At 45.1% G+C, this 20,710-nt stretch overlaps 1 protein-coding gene across 1 annotated transcript; it reads left to right on the top strand.

Annotated features, from left to right (window-relative positions):
- Positions 1-18,012: 18,012 nt before the first annotated feature.
- LOC120992009 (gastrula zinc finger protein XlCGF17.1-like) lies at positions 18,013-19,046 on the top strand (the record flags this gene model as incomplete). The annotated part of the gene is made up of 1 exon (XM_040420777.1): positions 18,013-19,046. A coding segment is annotated over one exon (657 nt), but the record flags the coding sequence as incomplete, so codon positions are not given.
- Positions 19,047-20,710: the final 1,664 nt, after the last annotated feature.

Genomic DNA, 20,710 nt, shown 5'->3' on the forward strand with positions numbered 1-20,710 from the left:
AGACATTGTCCAATACACAAAAAACCACATCCACTAAAGAAATACAAAGGCTTTAGAAGCAAACCCATTGCGGAGCGGATGTCCTTCCTTAAACAAAACGGCATCTGCTTCAAGTGCTGCGGATCTACTTATCACATTGCCAAAGACTGCAAAATACCAGTAGAATGTACAGAATGTGGCAGTGAGAGACATATTGCAGCTTTGCACCCTGGCCCTGCTCCTGCCCCACTAGAGACTGTAGAACCCAGGAAAGATCAGGGCAGGGAGCCACAAGAGACCCCACTCTCGTCTGTAATGTCTAATTGCACGGAAGTATGTGGACAAGGCAAGAGTGCACGATCATGCTCTAAAATCTGTCTAGTGACTGTGTATCCCACTGGCAAGAGAGAAAGGGCAGTGAAAATGTATGCAGTGCTAGATGAACAGAGCAACAGATCCCTTGCAGAGTCAGATTTCTTTGATATCTTTAACCTTAAGGCAAGTGCAGTTCCATACACTCTAAGGACATGTGCAGGGACAATTGAAACCACAGGGAGAAGAGCTACTGACTTTACCATTGAATCCTTCAATAAGAAAGTGCAGTTCCCACTTCCTACCCTAATAGAGTGTGGCATGATACCTGACGACAAAACTGACATTCCATCTCCAGAAGTGGCTCATCACCACCCTCACCTCCTCTCAATTGCTCACCTCATCCCAGTCGTTGAGCCAGATGTTTCTATCCTTTTACTTCTTGGAAGAGATATCCTTCAGGTACACAAGGTACGCCAGCAAATCAATGGACCTTATAATGCCCCCTATGCACAGAGACTGGACCTGGGGTGGGTCATTGTAGGAGAGGTTTGCCTGGGGACAGTGCACCAGCCTGACAACATTAGCACTTTGAAGACGTCTGTGTTAACAAATGGACGTACGTCCCTTCTCAGTCCCTGTTACAACAACTTCATTGTCAAGGAAAGCTTTGGCAGGTCAACACAACACTGACTCTTCTACACTATATGGTAAAGAAGAAGTCAACTACAACATTGAGACGGACAATCTAGGGATTACAGTATTTCAGAAAACTAAAGATGATGATAAACAGGCCCTCTCTATAGAGGATCAGATCTTCTTGCAGATTATGGATAAAGAGGCTTACCAAGATGACAATCACAGTTGGGTGGCTCCTCTCCCCTTTCGCACACCCAGACGTGTTCTGCCTAGTAACAGGGAGCAAGCCATGAAGCGTTTGCATTCACTCAGCAAAACACCGCAGAGAAAGCCAGAAGTGAAGAGAGATTTCACTGAATTCATTAAAGGGATGCTAGACAATGATCACGCTGAAGTTGCAGGACCACTTGAGACAGACAGGGAACACTGGTATCTACCAATGTTTGGTGTTTACCATCCGCACAAACCTAACCAAATCAGAATAGTTTTTGATTCCAGCGCAGAGTATAAAGGAGTCTCTTTAAATGACGTACTGTTGAGTGGCCCTGACCTAAACAATACTTTGCTAGGTGTCCTCATGCGCTTCAGAAAAGAGCCCGTTGCTTTCACAGCAGATGTGCAACAAATGTTTTATTGCTTTCTTGTCAGAGAAGACCACAGAGACTTTCTACGTTTTCTATGGTACAAAGACAATGACATAGACAAAGAAATTGTCGAGTACAGAATGAAAGTGCACGTATTTGGCAATAGCCCCTCTCCTGCCGTCGCTAAATACTGCATGCAAAAGGCTGCCCAGAAAAATGCAGAGTGCTATGGACAAGAAGCCAAACACTTTGTATTGAGACATTTCTATGTAGATGATGGACTCGCTTCTGCTAGCACACCTGAAGATGCAATATCCATCCTTAGTAAAGCAAAACAAATGCTGGCAGAATCCGACCTGCGTCTTCATAAAATCGCTTCCAACAGCCAAAAAGTAATGGAAGCCTTCCCTGTAGCAGACAGAGCTAAGGACCTTAAAGATCTTTGCCTAGGTACAGACACCCTTCCCTTGCAGAAAAGCCTAGGCCTAAGTTGGGATCTAGAAAATGATAGTTTTGTTTTCAGAGTTTCCTCAGAGGAAAAGCCTTTTACACGTAGAGGCATTCTATCCACCGTAAATAGCCTCTATGATCCCCTAGGGTTTGTATCACCTGTGACTATAAGAGGTAAGGCCTTAGTTCGTGAACTGTCATCTGGGAAAAGTGAATGGGATGCATTGCTTCCACAAGAGAGACTAAGTGAGTGGGTTCAATGGACAGAATCCTTGCAAGCGTTAGAGTACCTAAAGATAGACAGATGCTATGTGCCCATATCTCTATCATCAGCTTGCAGGAAAGAACTATGCATCTTCTCAGACGCATCCACCACAGCTATAGGTGCAGTAGCTTACTTGAAAGTAATTGATGCAGAAAATGTGTGTCATGTTGGATTTGTCATGGGAAAGTCCAAATTAAGCCCAAAACCAGCCCACACTATTCCTCGTTTAGAGTTGTGTGCTGCCGTACTTGCAGTCGAAATGTCTGAGCTAATCACAGATGAACTAGACACTGACTTTGATGCTGTGAAATTCTTCACTGATAGCAAGACTGTCCTAGGGTACATTTGCAACACCACTAGGAGGTTCTATCTGTATGTCTCCAACAGAGTGAATAGAATCAGGCAGTCTACACACCCAGATCAGTGGTTCTATGTATCTACAGAGCAAAACCCTGCAGATTATGCTACTAGGCCTACTCAAGCATCATGCCTTCAGAACTCTATATGGTTCTCAGGCCCATCCTTTCTGTACCAACCACACTGTGAGGATATAGACACTGCTAATGTTTTTCCACTCATAGAGCCTGAAGCTGACCTTGAAATCAGATCGGAAATTACAAGCTTCAGCACCAGAGCTTCTGAAGCCACACTTCACTCACATTGCTTTGATAGATTTTCTTGCTGGAAGATATTAGTTAAGACCCTAGCCAGACTCATCCATGTCACTAAAACCTTCCAGAGGGAAACCAGCAGCAATCAGGTCAGAAGGTGGGAAAGTTTCCATGAACAGGTCAATCTAGAAGAACTTGCTCAGGCAAAGTCCATCATAATCTCTTCTGTTCAAAACAAACATTTCCAGAAGGAAATTGACTGCATCAAAAAACAAAAGACATTCCCAAAACTAAGCCGTCTTAGGAAGCTTAGCCCCTTATTAGACAAGAATGGGTTGTTGAGAGTAGGTGGACGTTTGTCTCTTGCAGAACTTTCAGAGGAAGAGAAACAGCCTGTCATTATACCTTATGATCACCACATTGCGACACTGCTTGTTAGGTACTATCATGAACATGTAGTTCACCAAGGGCGGCACATCACAGAGGGTGCTATTAGATCCGCAGGTTTCTGGATTCTTGGTGGCAAACGCTTGGTATCAGCTGTTATACACAAATGCGTCATCTGTCGCAAGCTGCGAGGAAGGTTACAAAGTCAAAAGATGGCAGAGCTACCAGAGGACAGAGTAATTGCTCAACCACCTTTCACCAATGTGGGCTTAGATGTATTTGGTCCGTTGTCTGTTTTAACCCGCCGCACTAGAGGAGGCAGCGCAGACAGTAAATGATGGGCAGTCCTTTTCACTTGTTTGTCCACCCGAGCTGTACACATAGAGCTACTTGAAACCATGTCAACATCAAGCTTTATTAATGCCTTGAGGAGATTCTTCTCAATTCGTGGCCCAGCAAAACTGCTCCGTTCTGACAGAGGAACAAACTTTGTAGGAGCCTGCAAGGAACTTAACATTTGTGCCAGCGAATCACAATTGCAAGACTTTCTCCAAGACAGAGGATGTACATGGGTCTTTAATCCTCCACACTCCTCACACATGGGTGGTGTCTGGGAGAGACTTATAGGTATTGCCAGGCAAATCTTGGACGCTATGTTGCTACAAACTAAAACTGCTCACTTGACCCATGAGACTTTAAGCACCTTTATGGCAGAGGTTACAGCTATTATGAATGACAGGCCTATAGTTCCTGTGTCCTCAGATCCAGATACACCTATGGTCCTTACCCCAGCAATGTTGTTGACTCAAAAAGTGAACTCTTTGTCTGCTCCATCCGGAACCATAAGTACAACACAAGTTCATGCAAAACAATGGAAGCAAGTACAATGCTTGGCAGACACCTTTTGGAAAAGATGGAAGAGGGAGTATCTGTCCAATCTGCAACGCCGTAGGAAATGGACTGAGGATCGCCCAAATGTAAAAGTGGGTTATGTTGTTCTGTTGAAAGACAGCCAAGAGGGCAGGAACGAGTGGCCTGTAGGACTTATTGTCAATGCTCTACCAAGCAGGGATGGCAAGGTTAGGAAGGTGGAGGTCAAGATTGCAAAGAATGGGACTTCCAAAATCTATCTTAGACCTATAACTGACATTATAGTTTTAGTTTCCGATTAGCTAGGATTCCATTTCCTGTTTATATGTTTTTTCTGCATAGCAGTAGTTATTTAGGTTGTGACATAATAATTATGCCAGACAGGGAGTGTTCTGCCCATTTTGTGCATAATAAATGGATGTAATGTGCTGTAAAGATTATACTGAAATGTTAGGTTTGACGTTGCTGCCATCTAGTGGTCAGAGTTAGTTTCTACTTCGCCAGAACTTTACAGGAAGTGTATTTTTCTCAGAGTGAGAGACAGTAACCTTTAACCTGGAACTGTATTTCCTCCATTTCATCACTGCTCCTGGATCTAGCAGGCTGCATGCAGAGGAGCTCTTATCTATTCCTGGACTAATGATGGAATTGTCTGTGAGTACTCTCACTGATGTAGTGAGGCTGCTGTATTATATGTAATGTACTGACACATATGTTTTGTTTATGTTTATATTGTAGTTTTACAAAGTTATTCAGAAAAGAGAATACATACAGATCTGATGTCTCACGTTTCTTGACTTCTGAATTATTGTTAAGCTGTCTGACTAGTGTTATACAACAGTTCAATAACGCGAAGCAGAACAAAGATTATACTGTATATTGTGGGGCACAGTGTAGAGGTATACTGTATATTGTGGGGCACAGTCTAGCGGTATACTGTATATTGTGGGGCACAGTGTAGAGGTATACTGTATATTGTGTGGCACAGTGTAGAGGTATACTGTATATTGTGTGGCACAGTGTAGCGGTATACTGTATATTGTGTGGCACAATGTAGCGATATACTGTACATTGTGTGGCACAGTGTAGAGGTATACTGTATATTGTGTGGCACAGTGTAGCGGTATACTGTATATTGTATGGCACAGTGTAGAGGTATACTGTATATGGTGTGGCGCAGTGTAGAGGTATACTGTATATTGTGTGGCACAGTGTAGAGGTATATTGTATATTGTGTGGCACAGTGTAGCGGTATACTGTATATTGTATGGCACAGTGTAGAGGTATACTGTATATGGTGTGGCGCAGTGTAGAGGTATACTGTATATTGTGGGGCACAGTGTAGAGGTATACTGTATATTGTGGGGCACAGTGTAGAGGTATACTGTATATTGTGTGGCACAGTGTAGAGGTATACTGTATATTGTGTGGCACAGTGTAGAGGTATACTGTATATTGTGTGGCACAGTGTAGAGGTATATTGTGTGGCACAGTGTAGAGGTATACTGTATATTGTGTGGCACAGTGTAGAGGTATACTGTATATTGTGTGGCACAGTGTAGAGGTATACTGTATATTGTGGGGCACAGTGTAGAGGTATACTGTATATTGTGGGGCACAGTGTAGAGGTATACTGTATATTGTGGGGCACAGTGTAGAGGTATACTGTATATTGTGGGGCACAGTGTAGAGGTATACTGTATATTGTGTGGCACAGTGTAGAGGTATACTGTACATTGTGGGGCACAGTGTAGAGGTATACTGTATATTGTGTGGCACAGTGTAGAGGTATACTGTATATTGTGGGGCACAGTGTAGAGGTATACTGTATATTGTGTGGCACAGTGTAGAGGTATACTGTATATTGTGGGGCACAGTGTAGCGGTATACTGTATATTGTGGGGCACAGTGTAGAGATATACTGTATATTGTGGGGCACAGTGTAGAGGTATACTGTATATTGTGTGGCACAGTGTAGAGGTATACTGTACATTGTGGGGCACAGTGTAGAGGTATACTGTATATTGTGGGGCACAGTTTAGTGGTATACTGTATATTGTGTGGCACAGTGTAGCGGTATACTGTATATTGTGTGGCACAGTGTAGAGATATACTGTATATTGTGGGGCACAGTGTAGAGGTATACTGTATATTGTGGGGCACAGTGTAGAGGTGTACTGTATATTGTGTGGCACAGTGTAGCGGTATACTGTATATTGTATGGCACAGTGTAGAGGTATACTGTATATTGTGTGGCACAGTGTAGAGGTATACTGTATATTGTGTGGCACAGTGTAGAGGTATACTGTACATTGTGGGGCACAGTGTAGAGGTATACTGTATATTGTGTGGCACAGTATAGAGGTATACTGTATATTGTGTGGCACAGTGTAGAGATATACTGTATATTGTGTGGCACAGTGTAGAGGTATACTGTATATTGTGTGGCACAGTATAGAGGTATACTGTATATTGTGTGGCACAGTGTAGAGGTATACTGTATATTGTGTGGCACAGTGTAGCGGTATACTGTATATTGTGGGGCACAGTGGATGCTATATGTGTATAACATAAACATATTTCATATGAAAACTTATAGTTACTTGACTTGGCCCTTGGGGATCTCGGACGCCACTTCCACACTTTGGCCGGGGGCTCGGCGGAGCTGATGTTGTGTTTTATCCTAATGAGAAAGATTTCATAATAAGGATTTGGAGAAGGGGCAGTGGGATAGCAGAGCAGGGAGAGGCTGGTGCTGCTACTAGGGGGTCATACCATGGGGGAGTAATAAAGCCCACCATAATGCCCCCCCCCCCCATAGAAATAATTCTCCTTTTAATGTGACAATGCAAAAAATACCCCCTTGTAATGCCCCCAGTTGAGCTAATGTCCCCATAGTGCCTCCATAATGTCCCAGTATAAAATACCCCTATATAGTGCCCCCAGTAAATTCCCCCATAGTGCTCCTCTCCCCCTTCCTGCTAGTGCCCCCCATAATGTACCAGTATAAAATGCCCCATATATAGTGCCCCAGTAGATGCCCTCAGTGTCCGGCCTCTGATAGGCTGCCGGCCTAGTGTCCCCCATAATGCCCCCCAATAATGTGCCAGTAAGTGTCCCCATAGATGCCCCCCATCATAAGCCAGTATCAAGTGCCTCTCTCCTCCCCCCCCCAACATGTCCCAGTATCATAGTGCCATCCCCCCCCAATGTGCCAGTATCATAGTGCCAAACCCCCCCATGTGCCAGTATCAAGTGCCTCTCTCTTCCCCCCATGTCCCAGTATCATAGTGCCATCTCCCCCCCCCCAAAAAAAAGTGCCAGTATCAAGTGCCTCTCTCCTTCCCCCCATGTGCCAGTATCATAGTGCCAACCCCCCCCCCCATGTGCCAGTATCAGGTGCCAACCCCCCACCCCTCCATGTGCCAGTATCAGGTGCCTCTCTCCTCCCCCCCCATGTGCCAGTATCATAGTGCCAACCCCCCTCCCCCCCTCCCCATGTGCTAGTATCAGGTGCCAACCCCCCCATGTGCCAGTATCAGGTGCCTCTCTCCTTCCCCTCCCCATGTGCCAGTATCAGGTGCCAACCCCCCTCCCCCCATGTGCCAGTATCAGGTGCCAACCCCCTCCCCCCATGTGCCAGTATCAAGTGCCTCCCGCTCCCCCCATGGCAGTAACAGTAGGGTATTAAAAAAATAAAATAAAAATACTTATACTTACCTCCATGTCAGCAATGCAATGCTTCTGATTGGATTCGAACCCATGACCTTCTGTATCACAGGCAAAGCACCTAACCACATGACCATAAGAGCTGCATTGACACTGACTGAAAAAATATGAGACTTCTACTGTTATAGCTGGCTAAGTGTACATCTATACACATGATTGTGCCCTAACACACCCAGCACTGCTATATCTCTATATGACAGCTGTCCCAGCACACTCAGCTCTGCTATATCTCTATATATGATAGCTGCCCCAGCACACCCAGCTCTGCTACATCTAATACACATGACAGCTGCACCAGAAAATTCAGCTCTACTATATCTCTATATATGACAGCTGCCCCAGCACACCTAGCTCTGCTACATCTATACACATGACAGCTGCCCAAACACACCCAGCACTGCTATATCTCTATATGACAGCTGTCCCAGCACACTCAGCTCTCCTATATCTCTATATATGATAGCTGCCCCAGCACACCCAGCTCTGCTACATCTAATACACATGACAGCTGCACCAGCACACTCAGCTCTACTATATCTCTATATATGACAGCTGCCCCAGCACACCCAGCTCTGCTACATCTATACACATGACAGCTGCCCAAACACACCCAGCACTGCTATATCTCTATATGACAGCTGTCCCAGCACACTCAGCTCTGCTATATCTCTATATATGATAGCTGACCCAGCACACCCAGCCCTGCTACATCTAATACACATGACAGCTGCACCAGCACACTCAGCTCTACTAAATCTCTATATATGACAGCTGCCCCAGCACACTCAGCTCTGCTACATCTATACACATGACAGCTGCCCAAACACACCCAGCACTGCTATATCTCTATATGACAGCTGTCCCAGCACACTCAGCTCTCCTATATCTCTATATATGATAGCTTCCCCAGCACACCCAGCTCTGATACATCTAATACACATGACAGCTGCACAAGCACACTCAGCTCTACTATATCTCTATATATGACAGCTGTCCCAGCACACCCAGCTCTGCTACATCTATATATCTCTAAGTATTGCTATACAGTAGATATATAGAGATATAGCAGGCTGAGTGTGCTGGGGCAGCTGTCATGTGTATAGATGTAGCAGAGCTGGGTGTGTTTGGGAAACTGTCATGTGTATAGATGTAGCAGAGCTGGGTTTGCTGGGGCAGCTGTCATATATAGAGATATAGTAGAGCTGAGTGTGCTGGTGCAGCTGTCATGTGTATTAGATGTAGCAGAGCTGGGTGTGCGTGGGAAGCTATCATATATAGAGATATAGCAGAGCTGAGTGTGCTGGGACAGCTGTCATATAGAGATATAGCAGTGCTGGGTGTGTTGGGGCAGCTGTCATGTGTATAGATGTACACTTAGCCAGCTATAACAGTAGAAGTCTCATATTTTTTCAGTCAGTGTCAATGCCTCTCTTATGGCCGTGTGGTTAGGTGCTTTGCCTCTGATACAGAAGGTCCTGGGTTCAAATCCCAGCAGAAACTTTTCTGAAATACAGGCTAAATAAGAATACACAAGCACTGACTCCATATATGGACATACAGGGCGGGACACAGGAAGAGGTCGTGGGTTCGAATCCAGACAAATTGTTCGAATCCCAGACAAACACTGGCTCGCCGCTGTTAAATATCGTCCAACACTTCTTAATTTTGCAAGAAATGCTTCAGAAGGAGCCCAACAAAATATGGAGAGTTCTTGATAAAAGTTAAAAGGATTTAATTCGTATAAAAGGAAAAGGTTACAAAACTTGGGAAGAAAAAGATAGATGAAGCACGACAAAAGAATCTCAAAAAGTAACAAGCAAGCAATTAAACAATTTAAAAGGAATGAAAAAGGAATTCCCCAAAATAAAATGTATGTGTGAATCTGTGTGTAGAGAGCAACAGGTGCGGTCGGGAGCTCCTCCTACTGGTAAGTGAAAGGTCTGTGCGGCGCAGCACAGACCTTTCACTTACCAGTAGGAGGAGCTCCCGGCCGGACACAGACATCGCAGCTCTTCAGGTAAGTATAATGCTTCTATTTGTTGCTAAGTAACCATGGCAGCCACTGGTCACAATACTTGGAATGCGCACTGGCGGGCCACCAATGAATATAGAGGGAGGGGGAGGCCGCACTGGTCATATTTAATACTGGGGAGGGAGGGGGGGCCCGCACTGGCCACCAATAAGTTAAATACAGGAGGGGGGGGGGGGGGGGTCTGCCCCCTGCTGCCTGGCAGCATCTGCCAGGCAGCAGGGGGCAGTCATGTACACAGTTCTCAGTATATTCTAACTTGAAGCGTCCCCATCACCATGGGAACGCTTCTGTGTTTAGAATATACTGTCGGATCTGAGTTTTCCGAAGTGAAAAATCAGATCTGAAATAAACAGTTATGCAGACGGATCCGCTCCTAACGCAAGTGTGAAAGTAGCCTTAGCAGTAGCCCAATTAGCCATAATGAATAATGCAAAGTAGGCCCTAGAACACTACAGGTGGAGACCCCCTGGTCCTCATCCTGGTCCCCCAACCGGTCGGACATGAACAATCTCTTTGTTACTTTCTTCCCTTAGAATGAATATTCCCCTCTTTATTCTTCTCCTCCTCAGAGGAGGAAAACAGTTTATCCTGAATTCTCCATCAGGGGCTTCCTCTTCAGACCTGCATTCCGGGAACAATTACATCTCAGTCTTTATGTCGTCCATAGGAGACTCTAGAGAGGTGACCACAGCTCTGTACAGACTGTTATATCAGAGAACTACAACCCCCAGCATGTCCAGAGGAGAGAACTACAACTCTCACAATGTCCAGACTGTTATATCAGAGAACTACAACCCCCAGCATGTCCAGAGGAGAGAACTACAACTCTCACAATGTCCAGACTGTTATATATCAGAGGAGAAGAGTACAGAATGTTATATGATATCTCAGAGTTGACACTCCAGGCTGTTATTGTAGGTTTCAGAGGAGAGAACTACAACTCCCAGCATTTCTCCAGTTCTGTAGAAAAGAAATCAGAAAATGCTTTCTCCATACAAGGATCATCCCTCACATGTCACATGACCACAATTACAGCTCCTCCTCCTTATTATCTCCTCTCTACAGATGACTCCGCCCCCTTCACTGATCACATGATGGTGACATCATCACAGGTCCTTCACCACCTCCTCTCCACTGCTGAGCCCCGCCTCCTGTACTGATCACATGACAGTGACATCACCCCAGGTCCTTCAGCTCTGGCAGTGCAGCAGATACAGGTCCTGGTCGGTAGTCAGGGCTCTTGTTCTCTCTGGTATCAGCCATTCCTCCAGCCTGCAGGTAAGATGAGCTGTGAGGAGACAGTGTGGTGGAGAGCTCAGACATGTCACCTCTGGAGATTCTCCTCCATTACACACAAGGAATCCTTCTCCGCTCCTCAGCTTAGTATGATGGGGGAGGAGTAGTGGGGAGAGTGGGGGTTGTCATCATTCGCTGGCCCCTGACTGTCCTGGTGAGGGGCCCCTGCCTCCAGGAGGAGAATGAATGGAGTGGGGGCCCGGCCTGAGCTCAGCTCTCTCCAGTCTCTTCTCTAGGAGTTCTGGACACAGCTGAGCACAGCCCAGAGGTGGGACCTGCATCTATCAGACATTTATCTCCTGTGGAGCCACCAGAGATCTCCATGTTGGGGCCCCTGGGATCCATGTGGTGGGGGCTCTGAGAAGCGGGGCCCCTCCAGGCTCAGGAAGTGCGGTTCTGGAGGTGACATCTGGTCTTGTCCCCTGGATGATTTCCTCTCCTCTTCTCATAAAGGCGCCTGCAGTACTAGAAGCCTCCAGCTCCTCCAGTTCTCTCCTCTTCTCCTGAACGACCACCAAGGATGGACAGGAAGGAGATCAGCAGAAGAATATTAGACCTCACCTTGGAGATCATCTCCCTGCTGAGCGGAGAGGTAAACTTCTCTAGATTTCTCTCCTCTGTATTGTATTCTGTAACAAGTCAGACATCGGGAAGGAGAGTCCATCATAGGAAGTGATAGGAAGAGTCCAGGGTCCTGAAGAACGGCCTCCAGACCTTCCAAGTGATGGAGAACCTGGAGATCAGCCCCCAATATGGTGAGTGATGTGTCATGTGACCAGTGACCAATAGTCATGTTGTAGGAGCCATGAGGAGGTAAGTAGGCACGTTGTACCAGGAGGAGAGGGCCGGAGGAGAGCACATGGCCCCTGAAGGGTTTATTCCCTAAGTGTCTCTCTCCATCCACAGGAGTACACAATAGTGAAGAAGACATCGGGGGACTGTGTGACTCCCATCATCCATCTCCAGGAGTCAGGATGGCGGAGCAGGACCCCTCACCCCATCACAGAGCCTCCCCCTCACCCCCTGATACATGAGCAGAAGATCCTAGAACTCACCCACAAGATGATGGAGCTGCTGACTGGAGAGGTGACACTGCTGGGAATGCTGGGAAATTCTCCAGTAACAGCACTGGAGGGGTCTGGGTGATGACGGTGTCATTGTGTTGTCAGGTTCCTATAAGGTGTCAGGACGTCACTGTCTATTTCTCCATGGAGGAGTGGGAGTATATAGAAGGACACAAGGACCTGTACAAGGAGGCCATGATGGAGGAGCACCAGCCTCTTATATCACAAGGTAAGAGCCGTCATGTGCAGTGTATACACATGTGTGCAGTGACATGTAATGGAGGAGCACCAGCCTCCTATATCACAAGGTAAGAGCCGTCATGTGCAGTGTGTACACGTGTGTGCAGTGACATGTAATGGAGGAGCACCAGCCTCTTATATCACAGGGTAAGAGCCGTCATGTGCAGTGTATACACGTGTGTGCAGTGACATGTAATGGAGGAGCACCAGCCTCTTATATCACAAGGTAAGAGCCGTCATGTGCAGTGTATACACGTGTGTGCAGTGACATGTAATGGAGGAGCACCAGCCTCTTATATCACAAGGTAAAAGCCGTCATGTGCAGTGACATGTAATGGAGGAGCACCAGCCTCTTATATCACAAGGTAAGAGCCGTCATGTGCAGTGTATACACGTGTGTGCAGTGACATGTAATGGAGGAGCTCCAGCCTCTTATATCACAAGGTAAGAGCCGTCATGTGCAGTGTATACACGTGTGTGCAGTAACATGTAATGGAGGAGCACCAGCCTCTTATATCACAAGGTAAGAGCCGGCATGTGCAGTGTATACATGTGTGTGCAGTGACATGTAATGGAGGAGCACCAGCCTCTTATATCACAAGGTAAGAGCCGCCATGTGCAGTGTGTACACGTGTGTGCAGTGACATGTAATGGAGGAGCACCAGCCTCTTATATCACAAGGTAAGACCCGTCATGTGCAGTGTATACACGTGTGTGCAGTGACATGTACTGGAGGAGCACCAGCCTCTTATATCACAGGGTAAGAGCCGTCATGTGCAGTGTATACACGTGTGTGCAGTGACATGTAATGGAGGAGCACCAGCCTCTTATATCACAGGGTAAGAGCCGTCATGTGCAGTGTATACACGTGTGTGCAGTGACATGTAATGGAGGAGCACCAGCCTCTTATATCACAAGGTAAGACCCGTCATGTGCAGTGTATACACGTGTGTGCAGTGATATGTAATGGAGGAGCACCAGCCTCTTATATCACAGGGTAAGAGCCGTCATGTGCAGTGTATACACGTGTGTGCAGTGACATGTAATGGAGGAGCACCAGCCTCTTATATCACAGGGTAAGAGCCGTCATGTGCAGTGTATACACGTGTGTGCAGTGACATGTAATGGAGGAGCACCAGCCTCTTATATCACAAGGTAAGACCCGTCATGTGCAGTGTATACACGTGTGTGCAGTGACATGTAATGGAGGAGCACCAGCCTCTTATATCACAGGGTAAGAGCCGTCATGTGCAGTGTATACACGTGTGTGCAGTGACATGTAATGGAGGAGCACCAGCCTCTTATATCACAAGGTAAGAGCCGTCATGTGCAGTGTATACACGTGTGTGCAGTGACTTGTAATGGAGGAGCACCAGCCTCTTATATCACAAGGTAAGAGCCGTCATGTGCAGTGTGTACATGTGTGTGCAGTGACATGTAATGGAGGAGCACCAGCCTCTTATATCACAAGGTAAGAGCCGTCATGTGCAGTGTATACACGTGTGTGCAGTGACATGTAATGGAGGAGCACCAGCCTCTTATATCACAAGGTAAGACCCGCCATGTGCAGTGTGTACACGTGTGTGCAGTGACATTTAATGGAGGAGCACCAGCCTCTTATATCACAAGGTAATAGCCGTCATGTGCAGTGTATACACGTGTGTGCAGTGACATGTAATGGAGGAGCACCAGCCTCTTATATCACAAGGTAAGAGCCATCATGTGCAGTGTGTGCAGTGACATGTAATGGAGGAGCTCCAGCCTCTTATATCACAGGGTAAGAGCCGTCATGTGCAGTGTATACACGTGTGTGCAGTGATATGTAATGGAGGAGCACCAGCCTCTTATATCACAATGTATGAGCCGTCATGTGCAGTGTATACACGTGTGTGCAGTGACCTGTAATGTCTGTCTCCAGTAAATGTCTGTCCCCAGTAAATGCCTGTCCCGAACTAGCTGGACCCAGCTACACTATCTATTTTCTGTGTCCACCAGCTAACTTAGTGGAAACCTAGACTAGGGATTTTACTCCACCAAGGCCGGGCACCTTGGTGGCACATTCCTGGTAAGCAAGCCGCTTTAGAATGCTTCCTGCAACATTCTGGGTGACACATATCTCCCCCATAGATGACTCCTGTCACCGCCTCACATACCCCCCCCCCCTTTTTCAAACCTGTGGGGGTGAACACATGCCATACAGTGGACTCTGGACAGGGCGTCCGCATTCCCCTGCAGCGTCCCCAACCTTTGTTCCACTGTAAACGTAAAATTTTGCATGGAGAGGAACCATCTGGTGACCCGAGCATTCCTTTCCTTTGCCTGACTCATCCACGTGCGAGGTAAGTGATTGGTCACCAGGCAGAACGTCCTTCCCAGCAGATAATAGCGTACAGATTCAAGTGCCCATTTGATGGCGAGACACTCCATCTCCACTACACTATACCTGGATTCAGCTGGCGTTAGTTTGCGGCTCAGGAAACTAATGGGATGCTCCTCCCCGTTAACCTCCTGAGACAGCACTGCAGCCAGACCTACTTCAGAGGCATCTGTCTGTACAATAAACTCTTTATTGAAGTTGGGTGTAACTAGGACCGAGATCCCACACAACACCGACTTCAGTGCCCTGAAGGCCTCCTCTGTCTGAACACTCCAGCGGACCATCACAGACTTCCGTCCTTTCAGGAGGTCCATTAACGGAGAAGACAATGTGGCAAAATTGGGAATAAACCTTCGGTAATATCCCACTAACCCTAAAAAAGCTTTTACCTGCCTCGTCGTAAAGGGTCTGGGCCAGTTCTGTATGGCTTCTATTTTATTTACCTGAGGTTTAATGACTCCCCGTCCAATTACATACCCAGGTACCAAGCTTCTTCCAACCCTATTGTACATTTCTTCGGGTTGGCGGTAAACCCCGCTTTCTGGAGAGAGTCTACCACCTTGGGTAAGTGACTCTCTCAGTCCGTGTTAAACGCTACAATATCATCGAGATAGGCCGAATCATACTGACGATGGGGCCGGAGGATGATATCCATTAACCGTTGGAAGGTGACCGGAGCGCCATGTAAGCCAAAGGGCAACACCTTATACTGAAACAGCCCTTTGGGGGTGAGAAAGGCAGTTTTCTCCTTTGCAGCCTCCGTTAAGGGCACCTGCCAGTACCCTTTTGTGAGGTCCAAGACCGAAAAGTATTGTGCTTGCCCTAATCGTTCTATCAATTCATCGACCCGAGGCATGGGGTAGGCGTCAAACTTTGATACTTCATTGAGCTTCCGGAAGTCGTTACAGAATCGTAACGTTCCGTCTGGTTTTGGTATAAGGACTATTGGACTAGCCCACTTACTCCGAGACTCTTCAATGACCCCTAGTTGCAACATCGACTTCACTTCCTCAGAGATGGCTTGTCGCCGAGCCTCAGGCACCTGATATGGCTTTAATCGAACTTTGTCCTGGGACTCGGTGACAATGTCATGTCGGACTATGGAGGTGCGTCCAGGAAGTTTGGAGAATACATCCCTATTCCGACTCACAAACTCTCTGGCCTCCTTAACCTGTTTAGTAGACAGGCCATCTGCTATCTTTACCGCAGAGGAGGCTTTCTCCTGGATCACTGGTGGCACCGGAGCCTTCCCCGAAGTCAAGACAGAAAGTGGGCTGTCCCCAAATAGACTCTCCCTATCTCTCCAGGGCTGTAGTAAGGTAACATGGTATACCTGCTCTGGTTTTCGCCGACCAGGCTGGTATACCTTGTAGTTCACTGGTCCTACTTTCTCCATCACTTCGTAGGGTCCCTGCCACCTAGCAAGGAATTTACTGTCGACCGTGGGCACAAGAACCAGTCCCCGGAAGCCCAGGTTAAAAGTCCTTACCTGGGCGGCCCGGTTGTATACCCGACTCTGGGCCAGTTGTGCCGCCTCCATATGCCCCCGGACAATCAGCAGAACTGTCCCTATTCTTTTTTGTATTTTCTCTATGTGTTCGATAACACTCTTGTGTGGGGTGGGCTGTTGCTCCCATGCTTCTTTAGCTACGTCAAGCAACCCCCGAAGGATGTCTGCCGTAGAATAGTTTAAAGGGCGAGAACCCAGTGGAGGCCTGGGGCACTTCTCACACAGCGAATAATACATACGGCAGTGAAAGATCCCAGTCCTTCCCATCTTTGGACATGGGTCTCTTGAGCATGGTCTTTAAAGTTTTGTTAAACCTTTCCACAAGTCTGTCTATTTGGGGATGGTAAACAGACGTGTGTAAGTGTTTAACATTTAACAATCGACAAAGCACCTTCATGATCTTCGACATGAAGGGAGTCCCCTGGTCTGTCAAGATCTCCTTAGGTATCCCTACCCGAGAGAACATGCCCATTAATTCTTTGGCTATAAGCTTAGCCGATGTGTGGCGCAGTTGAATTGCCTCAGGATATCTGGTAGCGTAATTTAAGACCACCATGATATGTTGGTGACCTCTGGCCGACTTATTTATGGGGCCTACCAGATCCATGGCTATCCTTTCAAACGGTACCTGTATGAATGGCATAGGTACCAATGAGCTACGGTAATGGGGCTGGGGGCTGGTTATCTGACACACAGGACAGGACTGACAGAATCTCTTAACCTCATATATCCCGGGCCAAAAAAAACGCTGCAATATTCGCTCTTGGGTCTTTTTCACCCCCAGATGACCTCCCAGTACATGCGTGTGGGCCAAGTCTAACACCATCCGGCGGTAAGGCTGGGGCACCACCAGCTGCTCTTTTACCTCTTGTTGCACCTTATCCACCCTGTACAATAGGTCTTGACCTGGTGTAAACCAGAATCCTGGACTTTGTCAGGACGTTATAGAAGCTTTGTAAGGCTTGGATTACAAGTGCAGATTTTTTGGCCAAAGTCAGGAATGGATTCCAAATGAATGAACACTTATCCTTCCTGCTGGATCAACTTCCAGCCTATTTGGAATGTTATAAGTTTGTCTACTCTGTAGTTTGCAGAAAAAAAAACTTTAAAACAAACAAATTTTCATTTTCGTCTTAACAGAAAATCCCAGTATGAAATGTGAAAATGTCATGTTACCACTAGATGAAGATATCCTGCAGCGCTCTTCAGAAGAAAACCTCATTACCCTTAATGTACATCCAGGACTTCACAGTACAGATCTGTCATATAATCCTCCTATTTATGAGGAACTTTCTCCTGACCAATCACTGATTGTTATCGCAAGAACAAGTCAGAAAAGGATTAAAAGGTTTCATTGTGGTAAAGAATCCACAAACAGTTCAGGACTTTCCACACACCGAAGACGTCACACAGGAGAGAAAATGTATTCATGTTCAGAATGTGGGAAATATTTTACACAGAAATCACATCTTGTTAAACATGAGAGATATCACACGGGAGAAAAACCATATTCATGTTCAGAATGTGGGAAATGTTTTACAGAGAAATCCAATCTTGTTAGACATGAGAGAAGTCACACAGGAGAGAAAGGATATACATGTTCAGAATGTGAGAAATGTTTCACACGGAAATCAAATCTTGTTAAACATCAGAGATATCACACAAGAGAGAAGCTATTTTCATGTTCAGAATGTGGGAAATGTTTTACACAGAAATCCAATCTTGTTATACATGAGAGAATTCACACTGGGGAAAAGCCGTATTCATGTTCAGAATGTGGGAAATGTTTTACAGAGAAATCAAATCTTGTTGGACATGAGAGACTTCACACAGGAGATAAACAATATACATGTGCAGAATGTGGAAAATGTTTCACACGGAAATCAATTCTTGTTAAACATCAGAGATGTCACACAGGAGAGAAAGCATATACATGTTCAGAATGTGGAAAATGTTTTAGACAAAAATCACATCTTGTTTTACATGAGAGAAGACACACAGGAGTGAAGCCATATTCATGTTCAGAATGTGGGAAATGTTTTACAGATAAATCAGATCTTGTTAAACATCAGAGATATCACACAGGAGAGAAGCCGTATTCATGTTCAGAATGTGGGAAATGTTTTACACAGAAATCAGATCTTGTTATACATGAAAGACTTCATACAGGAGAGAAGCCATATTCATGTTCAGAATGTGGGAAATGTTTTACACAGAAATCCAATCTTGTTAAACATGAGAGAAGTCACACAGGAGAGAAGCCATATTCGTTTTCAGAATGTGGGAAACGTTTTTCAGAAATATCAAGTCTTCTAAAACATTAAGAAGAATCACACAGGAGAGTAGCTGCATTCAGAATGAGAAAAATGTTTTTGTTTCTAAAGCCATAATTAGGGGTCATTAGTGAAGTCACACAAGAGAGAATTCATATGGCCACAATATAAGGAAACAATATATCACTGGGTCATAGACATTGTTTTCATTTCAGGTTTTATATTTGGATATAAAAGCTTAATTGATGTCACATAACGGCTTCTATAAAACATCTGATAAATCCTGTTTAGGAAGACATATATTCTGTTCATGACTTATATTTTAATCCTTACAGTTAACCCTTTCAGCCCCGGAGGGGTTTTTTGCATTTTCCTTTTTTACTCCCTGCATTTCCAGGACTTTTTTATTTTTACATTTACATAGCCGTATGAGCGCTTGTTTTTGCAGAACAAGTTGCATTTTCTAACTCCACCATTTAATATTGTAAACGATATAGTGGGGAGATGGAATAAAATTCCACTAGGGGTGAAATTGTAATAATAACGCAGTTACGCAACAGTTTTATGTTTAGTTTTTACGGTGTTTCCTATACGGTAAAACTGACCTGTTACTTTCATTCTCCAGGTCAGTACAATTACAGTAATGCCACATTTGGATAGTTTTTCTTGCATTTTAATACTGAAAAAAGAACTGTACGGAGCTGTGTGAGGGCAAATTTTTTGAGAAATGATCTGTAGTTTTCATTCATACCATTCTGGGGTATTTTTTTGATCACTTTTTTTTAACCACCTCACATCTGCCCATAAAATATAAACGTCCTATGGGTGGATGTTTAACTCTGAATGGATGTTCTGGAACGTCCATTCAGAGTTCGCAGCTGCACACTAAACGTGCAGCTGCAGTACGGGTCGCCCCCTGTCAGTGACAGCAGGGCAACCCAAAGAGAAGGCAGGAACAGTTCCCAGGTGTCCCTGCCTTCTAGATCACTTCCTGCCCAGGCCTGGTGGTCATGTGACCGCCAGGGCCGGGAGAGTGCCGTAGCTGGCGGGTCTTTCACAGACCTCGATCAGCCCTGCACTGAGGCTGTACAGCCCCTCTGGGGGGTGTATTTCCCCTGTAACTGGGGCTACTATGTCAGCCTGTTATAGGAGAAATCAATAGTGAAAAAAAAATTAAGTCAAATATCCTCAAGAGGTCTTGTATGACCTTATGGGGGACACAAAGTGTAAAATAAAAAAATAAAGTGTTTTATAAAAAAAATTAAAAAAAAGGTTTCACATGTAAAAAAAAAAAATTCCCCAATTAAGTAATTAAAAAGAAATATTAAAAATAGGAAAAAATAAATAAAATAGACATATTTGGTATTGTTGCATCCATGACGGCCACCTCTATAAATATATCACATGATCCACCCTGTCTGATTAACACCATAAAAAATAAAAACTGTAAAAAAAAAAGCTATGTTTGTCACCTTACATCACAAAATGGTACCAATAAAACAGTCCCCTCATTCCACAAAAAATTTGCCCCTAATTAAGTAAATCACTTAAAAAAAAATAATATATAGCTCTCAGAACATGGAGACATTAAAATTTCATTTTTCTGGTTTCATAAATGCTGTTATTGTGTAAAACTTAAGTAAATAAAAAAGTATACATATTAGGTATCGCTGCGTCCATAAGAACCTGCTCTATAAAAATATCACATGACCTGACTTCTCAGATGAACACCGTCAAAAAAATAAAATATAGACTGCGCTAAAAAAAACAACACTTTTTTGGGCACCTCACATCTCTAAAAGTGCAACACCAAGCGATCAAAAAGGTGTATGCCCCCAAAAATAGTACAAATCTAACAGTTGCCTCATCCCGCAAAAAATGAGCCCCTACCTAAGACAAATGCTGTAATTGTGTAAAAATTAAGTAAATAGAAAATAACCTGCTCTATAAAAATATCACATGACCTAACCTCTCAGATGAACACCATAAAAATAAAAAAAACTGTGTCAAAAAAGCCATTTTTTGTCACCTTGCATCACAAAAAGTGTAATTGCAAGCGATCAAAAAGTCATATGCACCCTAAAATAGTACC

This window comes from Bufo bufo, chromosome 2 (genome assembly GCF_905171765.1).
Source record: "Bufo bufo chromosome 2, aBufBuf1.1, whole genome shotgun sequence".
In the NCBI taxonomy this organism is placed as follows: Eukaryota; Metazoa; Chordata; class Amphibia; order Anura; family Bufonidae; genus Bufo; species Bufo bufo.